General features: G+C 45.5%; 1 protein-coding gene across 1 annotated transcript; it reads right to left on the bottom strand.

The window, feature by feature from the left end:
- Positions 1–426: 426 nt before the first annotated feature.
- On the bottom strand, positions 427–13,610 carry LOC116950988 (uncharacterized). The gene is made up of 6 exons (XM_032969242.2): positions 13,477–13,610; positions 10,452–11,635; positions 7,657–7,818; positions 6,994–7,174; positions 5,977–6,113; positions 427–1,851 (listed from the first exon to the last, which is right to left on the bottom strand). Exons 1-5 carry the CDS (start codon positions 13,520–13,522, stop codon positions 6,028–6,030), a joined length of 1,659 nt encoding a protein of 552 aa, XP_032825133.2. The 5' UTR covers positions 13,523–13,610; the 3' UTR covers positions 427–1,851; positions 5,977–6,027.
- Positions 13,611–17,329: the final 3,719 nt, after the last annotated feature.

Below are 17,329 nucleotides of genomic sequence, written 5' to 3'. Positions count from 1 at the left end.
GAACGATTTAGCAATGTCAAGAAATGCGCAGTGTTACAACGTTTTACTTTTAAATTATACGATAATACCAGGGCATTACCGTATATCGCAAGGCCTTAAACTCACTGCAGACATTTTTGTTATGGTCCCATTATCCACGAATAAGAACCCTTCACCGGGCAGTGAATTTAAACATCAAAAGCCATGACAGTACTATTGTGTTCATTCAGACTTTATCATGCAATGTCAAAACAGTAAACCATTGCATGTTCCCGTCTAGACAAATACCGTAGACCCTTTCTTTCCCGGGTTACTCTTGCAAATGAGGCTGGACTTGACACGGACCAAGTAGGGTTGTTTGGTAGGAGGCTACACATACTTTACCACCGTCACAGCAGTTACAAGATTTATATTTTTCGTGAGTTTTGTGATGCAGACGGAACAGTGTGACATTTGCCCGAGTTCTTTATTTACAACAAAAATACAGTACCGTGCATTTAAAATATAACAATACTGCAATACCCCATGGTCATAAATGGACATTTTCAAGTGTCGTCATCATAAAATGATGGGCATTTGCTGCCCATAAATTGTTAAGTTACAATGTCCAAGTTAATCCCTAGTGCAAATTGGAACGTAACAAAAATGTATCAACCAGTGGCTGATTCTTGAATACAGCAAATGGTAGTAAAATCGTACGTGTTATGTGATACGATAAGTTATTACGACGAACACGGTAGTTAAGAGTGCTTAACCCACAACCGGACGATTGCAAATTAACGTCCCTGTGGGGGGAGGGCCAGCACATCCTGTGGTCCCGTTTGGGGTTGATAAAAATATGAGAACTACTGTGAAGGCAGTCGTTGGCCTATAGATGGCATGGTAATGTGAAATGCCCAACCCAGCTTTCAAGGCTGTTAGCAGGATGTTGAACAATGCCAAATTCTCGTTTGGACAGCACTTTGAAATTAGCTACGTTCGAGCTCACTCGGTTGAGGGTATTTCTCCAAGTTACAAGCCCGAGTTAAATTTCCTTTTTATCCCTCCGTGCTGGATAAAATGTACACCTTCCGACAAGGCTGCACCATCAGCATCGGTCGTCCTTTATGATTGAGACTGGTTCTTGTCATCGGACGATATAATTAACATCAATGGCCCTGGACCACCAACAATGATAGCTGCCACCACCATCCAATCGCTCACGTCAACGTTGCGACTAAGCAACGTGACTTTACCGAAAGAACCAAGAATATGAATCACTGCAGTCACGAAAGCTTTAAATCAAAATTTAAGCTTATAAGGTTAGCTTATGATGGATATTTCATCATCAACGTCGATACAGCACGTTGCGAAAAGTCACAGTTTTAACAAACACGCAAACGCGCGCAATTGCAATTGTTTCAAAGGCAGCATTCGTTTTCAATAGCACAAACACGCATTCTGTGAACGTGCACGTGGAAAAAAAATCGCACGCCCGTCGGTTGTACAATCGCGCGATACCTCACGTGTTCACGCCGCGTCGTACAAAGGAGAAACCTTCACCGCCGTCCCAATCTGCCGCACACAGAGAGGAGACTTCACACTGACCGGCCCAACTTGAACATGACCAAAATCGTCCCAGCTACGCGACGGAGGCGGACCTATACGCGAGACAATCGCTGCTGCCGAGTCCGGCTTTGCCGCTCCCCTTCCCCTAATATCGACTTCACGTCGGAGGTTGTCTTTAGGGGGGCGGGCGAGCGGTTGCGAGCGACGCGTCAAATGTCGCTTGGAGTCGAGGGACGCTGTGGCACCGCTGCGTGCAGACGTCTTCTGTCCCCCAAAAGAGAAAGCAACTCCACGGTTGAGATCCTCGGCAGGTGCTCGTCACCCCTGTAGGAAATACGTAACATTTCATACCTCAGGGTTAGGAGTGATACAAAGTTAAACGCATAAATTATGTGCAGTTGCACAACGGGCATCCTGTTGGTCCGATTTCGGAAGCTGAACAGAAGGCGTCACGTGGTCGAGCACCAATTGGGTCGAGGCTCAAAAGAAAGCCGTCCCTTGTTGTGGACCAATCAGTTTCAAGGACAATGCATCATATATTATCTTAGTATGTTTTTTGTTTGTATTTTGACTGCCAGGTATTGTGGTTAACGCAGACATGAATCCTTGTAAGAAGGTTTCAGTTTTGTTGTCAGAAAAAAAGGGGAAAAACCCCTATAATTACATTTTGGTACTAGCAAAGGAGGTCTAATGCTGAACAAAGTTGTGCTGGGCAACAGTGAGAGAGTGATGCAAGCGTAACTTGCACGACGAGGCCATGCGCCCTTTGCGCTGATCCGTCTCTAGTGTGGCTCGTTAAAGGTGCGCCGTGACAATCAGCGTTTAAATTAAAGGTCAACACGTGCATCGTTAACACTGCCCCTTATAAGCGAAAACTAAATATGTAAATGACGAATGTTTCAAGTGATGGCTCTTCTTTAAAAAGAGTGAGAGTCTTCATTTGTATCCTCGTGTACTGATGCGAATGGGATCCATTATTTAATGTGCTTGGTTATTTACATAAGTAGGTTTATGTTATTATATACTATTATTTATTATTTGACATGGGGAGGTATTCACTTTACAGTGGATAAAATATATTGGTAAAATTTGGCAAGACATGTAATATTTTGGTTATTATATTAAACAAACAAGCCTTTCACACATAGCCTCATGCATATTATTAAGTTATTGCAACATTTTCTATCATAGTATCAGTGTGTTGTTACTGTACAATGTACTTGGATGTATGGTATGTCGACAAATAAAATAAGCGCCACATATATTGGTCAATAACACTGTGGCCTGAAATATGTATATATAATAGACAACGTTTCAGGCAATGGCCCTTCATAGCACATAAAAACAGAGGCCAGAGAGATGGTAAGGGTTGGAGACTGCACTTTAACACCATGGGACCGAATGTCAATTACATTTTTACAAATAACAGTTTAAAATTGGCATGTGTGATAGTTATCTCTTAGTAGCTGTCGCGTTACAAAGACCTTCAACAATCAGACATCTATTGCTAAATAAACTAACTTGTATTTATAATGTCAATTTGAATTTTAAACTGCAGATACATGGGGGGGGATGGGGCGGAGGGTGGACTTTGAAACGTGTCCAAGTATGTGTAAATATAAATATAGTTTCCTCGTTAACCAACTAGCTTTCCATAATTAACAACACGGCATGATGATGTTTTTTTCTCTCTCTCTAATTAAAAAATATGGAACAAATGGCCTCATCGTGTAAACGGCCGCCCACCAGTTTGTAATGGCACATGATGGGCGTGTGGCGTGTGACCTCACACCGATGTAATTCAGAAAGTGCAGTCATGTGCTCCCTGCTCAGCCGACCACTGTGGAAAGCCCCCCTCCCACCCCGCAGCCGTCTTTTCCACTCGCGCTAACCGCAGGTTCTGCTCAGCCGCCCCCCCCCCCCCTTTTCTTGTTTTGCGTAGAGAGCGGGTAACGTGCGCCGATTGGCCAGTGCCGGATTATCCTAGTAGCAAATGTAGCCACATATGCTGCGGGCCCCCGCACTTTCAAAGGCCCCGCGCTAAACGCTTTCAAAGCTGTCAATTCTGGTTCAGTGATTCTGCACTTGCTCTATTACTATAGTACTATACTGCCTTCAACTATTATGAACGACTGGGTGTTCAAGGTTAGCGATTTGTCATATTATCTGGCTGTGTAGCAAATGAAAAAATGCAATAACTTTAGTATGCAAGTAAACAAATTCGCGTTCAATATTTTTGTGTTTGTTTAATTTAGGGCCCCTTTATAACATATGCTACAGGCCCCGCACTAGCTTATTCCGGCACTGGATTGGCCCGCGATGGGGGTTCACCATACGTCGACAAAATCCAATGTCTGCCCGATCGATCTTAACTGCTCCAGACAGGAGTGGTTTCCTGTGTGGGTCCGTGCTCAACTCCTGTTTACAATCTCTCGAGCCCGCGGTGAAAAGAGCCGCATTTTTATGGCAGTGACGAGCACTTTTTAGAGCGGGCAGCTGCCGTGACTTACGACAAAGTGGGGGTGGCATAACCGTGTTTGGCATCGTGGGGCTCCCGGTCACATTTTGTAAATGACGATTAAAACAGGTCCCTGCAGGGTGGGCTGGTAGGACAAGTCTCTGCGCTGTCTATTGCTGATTTTACACCCCAACAGCACGAGATTTCACTTCGTTAAAGTATTGAAAGGGGACGGACAGACGGACACATTAATCTATTGCAGGCTGGTACACTCAGTTTACAACTTCGTTCCTACCAGTAAAACCCTTATCGTAAGAGAAGAACAGTGCAGGCCAGAAAGCCTTCAAAGTTTCAAACGACATGCAGAAACGTGTCTGTGTGTGTTATTTGAAACGTATGGGCTTTGATTCAAGGAATTGCATTTCTCCCCTCTACAGTATTGCCTCGTTATTCGCGAGGGGTACATTCCGGAAATGCTCATGAATAGCAAATTTCGCGGATAATGATAATAGCCTACGATGAATTACCTTAAATAAATGTATACCAATAGTAAATCTCATCACATCACATTATCTCATCACATTCTCATCACTTTATCTCTCTCTCTCTCGATGCAGCAGTCGTGTAGAGTTTTAGATGCGATTCGCGGATAGCCAAAATCACAGATAGCAAGTTCGTCAAGAACGAGGGAACATTGTACAGAGCCTAGCGCCTGGGCCCCTTCGGTCCATGGTTCCCGGTTCAATTACACCGTATGTAGCATTGTACAGTGTAGTATAGCACACTCGATAGCTACTATGCCTCAAATAGATGCAGAGCTGAGTCAATCCACAAATAGGATTTGAACTCGCAGACGACCTCGTCACGAGATGTTTTTTGTGTACTTGCAATGATTATGCTGCCAAGTCAGAAAACAACAAAAAAAACCGATCACATTCAAATATCTTGAATTTTAATGTACAGTAAAATACTTGGCAAAATTGTTCCAAAGTTAAGTCATCACTGATTAACAACTTACAAACATACCTTCAGTGCTATATTACCAAGTTTAATATAATGAATGTGGTTTGTTTTTATTTTTACTTGTAAACCAGTTTCAATACAGTCCCTTGAAGTTCACATCCAAGAATCTAAACAGATGACAGTGACTGCCTATTGGCTATCTGATGGTCAGTCGTCAACGAAGCCCAGTGGCTGAGAGGGTGGGTGGATGGCCGGTGGGACATTGACACTATTTATCGATGCCTCTTTCGTCTGACGTATTTTCAGATTTCAAGGTCACTGTTATCTTGCGAAGGCATGCGACCCGAGGCCAGCACTGAAACCACAACTGGCCACGATGGAAATTTGTAAATATGTCACCAAATATTTCCACCCCATGGTCACACTGTAAAACAATTGCGTTTTTATAGTCAGTGGAGTACTGCTGTACCTGCTAATGACCCAGCGGTGGTTCAGACGCACGGTCATTAACAAGAAAATGGATCACAAACCGAAAAGTGCACAGAGAAGCGAAGCGAGATGCATTCTTGGAATTACACTGAGAGACGGAAAGAGGAACAACATGCATTAGAGAACAAATGCAGGTTAAAGACATGATTCAAACTGTTAAAAAAAAATAGGAAGTGGGATCGGGCAGGATGCATCCCGAAGAGGATTGATGGCCAGTGGTCAAATACAGTGAGTGGCAGCCAAGGAATGGAACGTAAGTGAAGAGGACATCGACTGGACAGCTCGTGTGCCGGTGCTGTGCGGTTTGTTGCATCGCAGCACTGTGAGAGAGGTGGCGACGGCTTGCCGATCATCGTAATTCTAAGACAACATTTTTAGTTTCATTCCCCATGGCTACCGTTCGCTCGACCCGCCTACTAAAGGAGGGCCTACAAAAAATCACGAGGGCCTGATTTGGCCCATTGGTTGATTCCGGCCCTGGTCGTGTAAGGCCCCGGGGGGGGGGGGGGGGCGAGTCAGTCAATGCGTTTGCGACTGACCTGTGTGCAGGCAGAAGACCGGTAGGAGGCGTGGGGGGGGGGAGCTCTATCTCAGCCGTGTTTGTCGGATCTCAGAGTGAGCGCGCGTGTCAGCCTCGTGCGCTCCTCCCTCAGCGAGCCCATTCGCCGGTGCAGCCCTGCAAAACACATGCGGGGCATGCTCTGTCGTTGGCAACATCGGGACGCGAGGCAATCGTTCATTTTTCATTGCTACCCATCAGTGAAGAACCATCAATCCAGTTAGGTATCAATGTTGATTTATACTGGAGAAATCCGATGAGCTACACAGATTTTTTTCCCCCACATGTCCAGTATGATGTGTGGATGTATGTAATGTATATGTAAAGTATATACTGGCATATTCTTGGTTCTTTCGGTAAAGTCACGTTGAAGGGAAACAATAAAATAATAAAATATATATAAAACAATAAAATTATCACGACGTTTCGACTGCAACACAAGCAATCATCATCAGATGTGAAAACCAATGGCAGTTAATATATATTTTTTATATCAAAGATGAGAGGGTAATGTTTCAATTCAGTTATATCGCCCTTTTAAGCATGATGGAGGAGTAACATTTTTTGTGCATAATCGTTTCTTGAATAAGCCCGCTCAATTTGTTCCAGCAGTTGGTCCTGCTTGGTCCCCAGTTATAAGATAGTTATTCAGCGCAAGGACATTTTCCTGCATACAACAGTAATGTAGAATTTGTAACGCGCACAGATTTAGTTCAATCTCAGAACGAGAGAGAGAACTCTGAAAAGGCACGAGAAGCCACAGACAAGTGGAAAGGCATCCAGAACCAGAGGCACCAATTGCCCAACCTCTGTGGTCCTATATTTAGATGTTGGGCTCACTCCAAAACGATACTAATACGATGGGTTTCCCTTTTAATGTGCAAGCGCCAACCCTGTCTCACATCCAGACGCGAATCCTTAACCGAACTATGCTTCAGGAAGATGACAAAACCAAATGAAATAAAAACGGGGAAGAGCGCTCTCTCCGTCGGCTCACCTCCGAGTGCCTCCCGTGTCGGCCACCCGGCCGACACGGAGTTGACCCTCATGCGAGCGACTGTCGTGCTGGACTGGTGGACGGAGTGACGGGCCGGCGAGGAAAGCCCAGGCATTGCAGTGCCCCATGCCTTCCTCTGCCACACGGCCGCTCCGCATGTGCAGCGGGACCTCATGGCCTCCTGCCAACGAGTTGGGAAAAAGTACACTTATAAGAGTCGTAGTATTTAAATGAGTCACGCAAATATTGATTTACAAACAACAAATAGTGCCGTCGTGTCCAATGGCTCAGTCGATGCACAGAGCCCTGTTCACCTGTAGGTCGTGGAGTCAAAATTGTGTCCATATCATGAAAGACAACGGGAGGACAATGAGACCATTGGTTGAAGGTTGTTCATAAGTCTGAACGTACCGATTGCTGAGACATGTACAGTTTTACTGCAGGACTTGTAAATTGAGTCTTTGATGTCCTTTATCCAAATTAGGGCAGTGATGCTGATATAATATTGCAGACATTATTCCTTGTTAAAGATTTCAGTTTGGTGTTTTAACATCTTAACACCTGTTTTGTTGCCAGAAAAAAGGGGGAAAACCTATTATCATATCGGTGTTCGATCAATTCATTGAATCAAGTCATTTTGTAAAACCGGATGTGAGCCCTCACCTGCTGTAACTTCTGAGCCTGCAGCTCGGTCTGAAGCTGCTGGTTTTCCTGCTGGAGCCTCTTGTTGGCCTCCTTTTGATGGCCCATCTTCTCCATGAGACAGCACAGCTGGTCCAGGTGATCCAACCCCGTAACTCGGCGAGTCGATGCCTGCCTGGACGGCTGGTGAGAAACATAGCAGTGGAGATATTATTCATTTCGCAAGCTCTGCATCGTCTCCGTTTCAACTGTGGTTGTCGCAAGGTGGCAGGATGGCTCAGAGGTCAGAGTGTTGAGCTGGCACTGTAGTTGCCTGTGATTAAACTGGGCTCTCAGGTGAATTGATTTGATGGTCTCTGGCTGGTCACCAATGACTGCACAAGCAAACCGTGACATTAAATTTGGTTTCGCACTTAATTTGTTTAAATTCTGGCGCTGAACGTTGAATGGATTGGCTTGACTCGTATGCAAGTTGCAAAGTGTGGACTGGAGGGTCACCTGAAGGGATTTTTTTTAGAGGTAGCGCCGTAATGTTCGCTTCTGCGACCCGTTCTCTCCGACACGAGGGCGGTTGCACTGCTCCGCGATGAATTATTCGTGTCAGGGCGTGGCACCGATAATAATAATATCATCGGGATAATGTTGAGGTAGTAAAATAAATATACACAATATTGCTGACGGAAAAATCACGGAGGTGAGTGCTGCCCCATTGCTCATATGAGCAGGGAGACATTTCGACTTAACGACCACTTTTTTTACAGGCACTTCCTGATTAGTGTTGAGAGTAAAAAAAATATCGCGTTGTTAATACGTATATTTATAATATTGTACTCACTACTATCCACCTCCGAGCGGATGGAATTTTAGGCGAGATTGCATATGTTGATTTTATTTGGATGTTGTCCGAGTCCGTTTGACGGCAGAGGTTAAACACGAGGGCTTTGCAAACACAGGAGATTAGATACGAAGCACCATCCTCACTGGGACTTTTATTTATTGATTTCACGTTTATTTTAGAAGAAAAAACAGTTTTTGATACTACATGCGATATTTTTTCGGTTGTGTTTTCCCTTGAACTTTCCAACTTTAAATGTCCATGCTAAATGAATACATATTATGTAGGAAAAAAACATTAGGCCTTTGTCAATCCACTGCTGGATCAAGGTATCCCCATCCATGCCGGGTTGACTGGTTGTTTGACCATACTTCACCATGCTTGTCAGTGTAGATTGGTAAATGTGGAGGGGGAGGTTGGTGGGTGCCAGGGCCGGTTCAAAGATCACTCGCCACTGATTGTAGCCGTGGCCGGGAATCGTATTCTGGCGTCCGTCTTTTATAGTGCAGTGCGCGCTAACCACTGCGTCAAGACACTACTTCCGATTGTAATTCAATACAGGGGAAAATAATACACGGTCACCCACAATGAAAAACAACAACAATAGGGTTGGTAATCAGTAGAGATTATATTGTTTTGGCGAAGGAGTCGGTTTAATTACTATGTTTATTTCCACAGAGGAGAAATGAGATTAATCTATTAAATAAGTATTTTTTGTAGACTGAGAATTTTTTTTTATTTCTTTGGGCTGATTAAATTGTTTTAAGCTATGTTTTATTTTTGTAGGCTCACATGGTTTTTCCGTAAATATTATTTTCTCCTATCAGCGTGGAAATCTGAACTTTTCCTCTTAATCCCAACTCTAGCTAAAAACTGGCAGTGCCCTATTACTCACCCTCGGTTCCAGCATATAACTCGAACTGGCGCTGCACGATACCGTCTTTGGTTCAAAGAGAATGGGTGCCTCAGTGGGCACAGCACTCGCAACTGAGTCAGTTGGCACGTGGCTTACAGAGTGACATTAAAAATAGAAACTAAACATTTTTTTTATTTTACCAGGTAAGGCCCACTGAGCGATATAGCTCATTTTCAGAAGCGACCTGGCCACGAATGATAGCTCAACGAAGTGGCTTATCATGTGGACATTTATAGGAGCCAAATACTCTAAACGCGTGCTTCTAAATGTGGAGGGAAAAACCGGAGGACCCGGAGAAAAATCGTTCGGCGACCACGGGGAGAGAGACACGCAAACTCCAAATACACAGCAGGCGTCAGGGTCGAGATCGAACCCACGACCGCCTGTATACCAGGCGAGTGAGTTAACATCTCGCCACCGTGACGCCCTATTCACCACCGCCCCATAATACTCTGGTAGACATTATTAACTCGTACAATCCATCTGATATGAAGTATACGTTAAGACCGTGCGTGTAACCATTCATTTATCTTCCACTGACATGTAATGAATTGTCACGATTCTGCATCATGATATGATTTAACGATCTATAATTTGTTTTCGTCTCATTCATCTTGTCCTATTTGTATTGCCTCTTGTTGATGTTCAATCTCGTTTTTCCTGTCCTTTTTAAAATTCAGTTATGCTAAAGATGGCGTTAGCATAACATTTACTGTAAATAAAAACGTTATTCATACATTTTAATAGATTTATTGATTAATTGTTAAATGGTTATGAAAAACTCCGTTGCCTTGTCCACAATACAGAATTAGAACATTACCTAGTACTGTCATAAGAGATTAGAAGTGAGATTGTGTGGTTGTTGTACCTAAATTGTCCATCTTTGGTAAACCACTCAACTACCAAAGCAGAACGTAGCCTCTATCCTGCCTTAGCTACATCCAGCCAATAACTGATTAATTATGCATTTGTGTTTATCAAGGACTGGCTGATAAGCACAAATCCTTCACGTGTGACAATGCATGGAGAATGGCAAGCTACCAAAAAAATCTTTACATTCAATACCTTGACTGGGCGATCCTCTTGGCTTTCCACCGTCTCGTCAAGGGCCCGATGCTCGTCGAACCAAGACCGTCCTCCTTCCGCCGGTGACGAATTCCCCTGGCACGAGTTTGGCGGGCAGGTGACCTCGGCGACCTCGGCGACCGAGCTCCGTGTCTCATGCTTCACAAACACCTCTTCCTCGTCGTCTTCCGGCAGGAGGCCCGGCAGGAGGCCCGGGTGAAACTGGCCAAGGCTGTCGCCGCTGCCGGGGCGTGCGGTGCCGCCGCGTCGCGCGCGCTCCACGTCCACCGTTGACTTCGCCTTCCCGACTCGGTGCCCGTCGCTTGCGACGACGGTGTCACTGAAGAAGCGTCGTCTGGCCACCGCCTTCTTGCCAGACGCTGTTGGAACGCCGTCCTGGGGTATGGCGGCGGGCAGCTCCCTCTCCTGACTCACGGCCATCTGCAGTGTGGAGGGCTCGTTGTCCGAGTCGTGCAAGGCATCGAGACTGGCGGTGTCCGCGCAGGGAGATGCGTCTACGTTATGAGCGCAGTCTTTGACACAGCACAGCGTTTGACCAGACAGGCAACTCAACGTCAGTTGTATGTTCTTACAACCTGCAGATTCAGGTTTTCCTGCAGCGGTGAAATCCCTGACATCCTCCACCAGTGCTTCTAAACTGTTCGTGGACTGCAATGTAACCACTGGTACACTCACTTCCACATCATCTGAACACACAGCTTTCATCCGGTGATCCACGCCATTACATTTTTGCCCAACTTCCTCTTGAGCTGGATCACGACGATGGTTACCGAACACCTGGCGCGGACCTTCTGGGACCTCTATCTCCTGGGTGAGGGGCCCACATTGGTCTAAGAGGAGCTCGATTGCTTGGGCGAGCGCAGCGTTTTCAATGGATTGGGCAGAAAAAGATTCAGCGTCTCCATTGCCGCTGATGCTGCCGATGCCGCTGCTGCCGCTGATCTCTGGGTGTTGACTTGACAAAGCGGTGGCCTCCAACCGGTCCCCAGCGTCTTCTGCCGGTGCCACGCGACCGCGCACCGCTCCTTCGTGTCGTGGCATGGCGGGCCTTCCGAGGTGTGCAGGAGCGTTCTTCTTCACGCCGCCCGGCGCCGAATGGACGAAGCTCATCGCCTTGTATTTGGTCAACTTCACGCCGTTGTTGAATTTGTCCGCAGACTCGTCTGCGCACGGGACAGGAGAGCGTTAGTACCGACGTGCCGATCTTCGGAGCTAGACAGATGGACACGGTATATATCGCTGAAACCACACATACGGGCAGCAGTACGACATTGCACCTGTGGCTCGATTAGTCGTACATATGTCAGGTGAAACGTGAAAGTAAATTAACGTCGAGCTTAAATGACAACTGCGGAAGTGGGGGGGAGGGTATAACCAGATCACTTGGAATGCGCCCAATGTCATTAGATCTTGGAAGCTAAGCAGGCTTAAGCCTGCATAGCGCTTAGATGGATGGACAACCACCATGTATAACAGGTGTTGTAGGCTAAATGTATACATGGTAGGCAGCGGAGATCAGTGTAAGAAAATCCGTTCTCCTCTACCGCTATGCTCCCTGCGTCTCTGTACCCGACCGTCACGAAACCCGTATGGACCAGTGTGGGATGAGGTGAAATAAAACCCTTGCGAAAAGCGTACAGCAAAGGGGGAGGCTGTGATGCAGCAGTGGATTAAGAATGGTGTTTTACATGCACGTGATAACTGTGGTAATGCAGTGGAGTGGTTAGCTCGCTGCGCTACGAACCCGGCGACCCGAGTTTGATTCTCGCTCACGGCTACCATCAGTGACGATTATCTGAACTGGTCCTGGGCGTCCTCTAGGTCGACTCAGCCTCAAGCGAGTAACTGGTGCGATGTGTAAACATTTCCACGAGGGAGACAAAGGCGGCCGGGCGTAGTGTTGTCCACCCACCCCCTCGTGTGCCGTGCCGGCCTTCATAGGTGCTCGATAAAAGCACTTGCCCCAATTGTCTGTTAAGGCTATACGGGGGATTTTTGTCTTTGTAATTTAAAACAAACAATTGAGGGACTGTGTGAGCCGTGGTGCACAAGCGCACGTAAAACAAACTCAACACATTCATCATTAATGCTACCGAATAACAGGAAGGCTAACCTTTAAAGTTATGGTTTGAAATATGACCAAGGCATAAATGTGTCCGTATTTTAATCTACGTTTCTGTTTGGAAGTAGTGTTAATGGTGAATGTGGTGAGTGGTTTTAGTTTTATCTGTGGGAAAGTGTTTATATGATTTTGAAGACAATCATATCTGGTTTTTTGTGGTCTTTAAATTATGCTGTCCAAGCACAGTGTTTGTTTCACATCTCTGCCAAGCAACCGTATCATGAATCATTTAATCTACATGCTATTTATGAACTGGTTATTATCGCGCCGCTCAGAGAGACTTCAATTATACACAAGAACAGTGAATAAAAATGTAACAAAATATTAAACAGCCAAATAATACTCATGCACCAGCGCAAGAGAGAGGGGTAAATGTAACACAATTCATTGTATAAATATAAGAATGTAATTTGTAAAAGATCATTACAATAATTTTAGAAACAATAAAGGCCTGCACATATACTTTTTATGTTCCGGAAAATATGTATATATTTTTTTTTAATCAAGTTTCATAATGCACGATTACTGTATATTAAAAGACACGCTTAAATACTTTAAAAGACAGCTGTAGTTTTGCATAATACTCTACGCTCTTTTAGCATGCAAATGTTCAACAGTTTGTGTATGGTATTAACCTACTTCACAAATTACAACAGGGTCTCTTTACGTCTCCTAGCATCACAATTTTAGGCTAACTAAACTATTAATAATGTACCGTTTACTGACTGCGTGACTTGTCACACGCGGTCTCCGATTATAATGTTAAACATTCTCTCGTCCTGCGTTGTGGACTCCCCCGCTAGCTTGCCCCAATCGTCTCGCGTGCCAGTGGCCAGGCATTGAAACCCGTGAAGGTGAGATGTATTGAGAGCGGCACAATACCTTTGATGAGCGAGTACGTTCTGCGTTTCAACATCTTGAGGAACATGCTGGAGCTGGCTTGCGCGTGGCCCTCCGTGGGTCGCTCCCGACTGCCCTCTGTACCTCACCGACTGGCACCGCGGTGGATGTGACCCGCCGCCTTATATAGACCGCGGCCGGCTTCCGCAGTCGCAGGAAATGTGTCATCGGAATCCGCGTGGTTCTATGTGGGATTTACCAAACATTGGGACGGAGCGTTCCGACCGCATGTGTTTTTGTCCCACGTACTAAAGAAACAAAAACGAATTTGTGCGCAAAATACGCCTCCACGATATTGTTGTTTTGTTTGAGATTTTATTTTTTTAAATAAAATTAAAGCTCGCACTCTTTGTACATTTTCAAAGAGTGAATATATATTTTAGGTGCTTTATAAAATTAAACACGACTTGTATGTCCTTCTAAGCAATTACCAATCACTGGGTAAAATAATAGGGGCTACATTCACTGCATGATTGGTGGATGATGCTTGTGAACAATTTGATACATTTAAAAAAACATCGATAAAAATATTTTTTGCCAATTAAAATAAGCATTAGGGATTCCATTAAGTTTGACACGGAGGCTTTGACCAAAATAAACCTTAATTATGGATTCTATTAAACCCGTAGGATATATTGTTGAACAAAAAAAAATATTCAACTGAGTAGAATAATAATATTGCGGTGATGTTGGAGATTATTTCGTCTTCTTCGAATTGACGACTTAGAAGGTTATCATTGCCATCTGGACGAAGATGATAGGCGAAAGCAAAATGCTTTCGTAAAAAAAAAAGACACAACTACGGACTTCCCCGCTGCGATCGGCAAAGCAAAAAAACCCCGACGCAGATTGTTGCAGTGGACGCTCTCGAAGGGCACTTTCGGCCGTCAACACTTCAACCCCCACCGCTGCGTGTGTTTGTGCATGGAAACTCAAGCGTGCACCTCAAGGTGTCCAATGCTTTGGGCCTTCACAGCCAAATCTGAACAAAAGTGTTCATCCATAATACAGGTGTGTTTTTTTTTGGGGGGGGGGGGGGTTAGATCGTGTAAATGTATAAATGTGTCGTGAAACCCGCCACCAATTAGTAAGGTTTGTCACGTAGACAGAACAATGACAATTCGTTACTCGTACAGCACACCGGTGTTGTTGGAGAGCAAAGCCACAACATTTACAATCCGAGTACGACGTTTCGCCTGTAATTACAACTAGCTTCATCAGGCGATAGCTAGATTTGCGGAGAAATCCTCCTGTTTCGCTCCTTAAATAGAAGGCATGATGTGATGGCGTCACTTGTGAGCACTTCTTTATTTACGCCATCTAACCGCCCCCCCCCCAAAAAAAATTGATTACGGATTGCATTGGTCGCGAAAGCCGATGTGTTAAACCAAAATTGTTCAGTCGTTACATTGTATTATATTTTGGATGTATAACGCGTCTTTCGCCAAAGCGCCTGACAATGCTTGCCGACTTCGGCGTAGTACGGCCGTTAGCAGTCGGGTTTGGAAAATGAATGACATGTGGCAGCGGGGGCAGGAGGCGATGGTGCAAGGAGGGGTTGAAGGAGGAATGGGTGGAGCATGATAGTGGACGAGGCTGATAGAGCGTGGCAGTGCGGAGGTGGGTGGTACGGTATGAAGTGAGTGCACGGAACGATAGGGTCAATGGGTTGCTAGGCCGAGCGTAAACAGAGGGTGCACAGCTTGTGGATGATGGCGGGGACGCCGTGGTGGCGACGAAACATGAATCTCCCTCACCTGGTACGCAGGAGGACATGGGTTCGATCCCAATTCTGACGGCTATATATAGTTGGAGTCCACGCGTTCTCTCTCCGTGGTGGTCACATGGATTGTTTTTTCTCCTCCGGGTCCTCCGGTTTTGCCCTCTACGATTATAAGGAAGCGTCTCGATTATTTGGCCACTATAATTCCCTCACATGATAAGCCACTGTGATGAGTTATCACGTGTGGGCAGGTCGCCTCTGAAAAAAAAGCTCATAGCTCAGTGGGCTGAGCTGGAGATGATCACAAAGACGAAGATCACTCGTGTAGCATTAACATATTGTTGAGGCAAGTGCTGTTAGCGAGCACCTATGAAGGCTGGCACGGCACACGAGCGGATGGGGAGCCAACATCACGCATGGCCGCCTTTGTCTCCTTTGTGGCGATGTTTACAAATCGCATCAGGTACTAATTTGAGGCCGAGTCGATCTAGGGGAGGCCCAGGACCAGTTCAGATAACCGCTACTAGTGTTGGCTGTGAGTGGGAATCGAACCCGGGTCACCAGTTCGTAGCGCAGCGCGCTAACCGCTCCACAGAAACACCCACATTTTAAATACACGTTTCATGCAATTCACTGCTTCTCTTGGTGATTTTTACTCACACCGTATTAACATCGGTAATATTTGCAGGTACTATAACCAATAATACACGCGTGAAAGCAGATGAATACGAGTAATGACAACAGCACAGCAGTTACGGTCTTAATATAAAATAAAAAAATAATCTTCAGGAATAATATCAGCTCCAACAGCAACATTGAAAGTAACAAGGGCCAGAGGCAGAGCGTGCGCACTTTCCAAAGGATTGGGGTGGGTTTGGGTGGGACGCCTGGGGGCAGTCCCTAATTTTCCATCTTTTGAAATAGGGCCCTAGGTTAATATAAAAAAATCACAGTTTTTCTGTGGTAAATATCAATAAAACAGCTATTTTGATCCACCACTCTGATAATACGATGGACAACAGTAGCATTTAATGAAATCAGCTATAAAGTCACCGCGTTACCTGAAAACCCCTTTATCGGGATGTTTTGCCCAATGTCTGTATATCGGAGGAAATCCATGTGACATAGGGAGCACATGAAACACTACAGCGACCTACTTGCTGCACTGCTTTTGCCTAAATATGATGTACAACACAAGATCTCTGTGCACGTAAATTCAACATGTTGAACTTATTTCGCACCATATGTAGCTAACCGTGCTGATCGGAGGTGGAGGATTATGTTGGTTTGAGAGGATTGATGATACATTTTAGCTTTTGTTTTGAGGTTCTCAGTACCAAGAAGAACTGTAGGGGAGAGAGAGAGAGAGAGAAAGGAGACAATGGATGGTGGAGGTAAAGCAGACGCTGCATTATCGAGAAGAGAAAGTCATTGGCAGTGAAGACGAGGGCGACTTTGAGCCCGGGCTTCAACATGTGACGTAGGATGACACAATTGCAGACAACAAGGGGGCAGCTACAGAAAATGAGGAACCTGTCGAGTGAAGGTTGCCTGGAGGATTCTTAAAGGAGGACTTGATTACTGGAGTCGGAGCGCATACGGAGGGAAGTAGAGCGGAACGCGAGGGGATGGGGAGGTGGGAGCGAATCCATGGAGGATCTATTGTAGTTGCTCCAGAGCTGACCTGGGAGCCAGTGGAGGGATTGGATTACTCCGTACAGAATTCGGGTAATGTGGTCTCCTTTATGGGTGAATGGTGATGAGTCTTGCAGCAGTATTCTGGATCACCTGCAGTTTAGAGACGAGGGATTGTTGGGGGGGGGGGGGCGACAGAAGGAGAGAGTTGCAGTCCTTCAGCCACGATGCGATGAAAATATGGATAAGGGTCCAAGCAATGGATGGGGCGTGGAAGTGGCGGATGCGGAAGATGTGCCGGTGAAGTCATATTTGCTGGTTCAAGAGCCGTGGAATATTGCGTTTACTCCACGACGGTGGAAGCGAATAAACCAATTTCATTGTACCCACTTCTTATTTATTTGTTGAAAAAAAAGTTTACCTGGGAAATCCCTTGAGATGTAACATCTCATTGCCTAGGCTGTCCAGGGTGTCACT

Source organism: Petromyzon marinus, chromosome 41, assembly GCF_048934315.1.
Source record: "Petromyzon marinus isolate PM22_M1 ecotype Great Lakes invasive population chromosome 41, UKy_Petmar_22M1.pri1.0, whole genome shotgun sequence".
Taxonomy (NCBI): Eukaryota; Metazoa; Chordata; class Hyperoartia; order Petromyzontiformes; family Petromyzontidae; genus Petromyzon; species Petromyzon marinus.
Note: the sequence above shows the minus strand (reverse complement) of the source record. Positions and strands in the feature narration are given on the sequence as shown.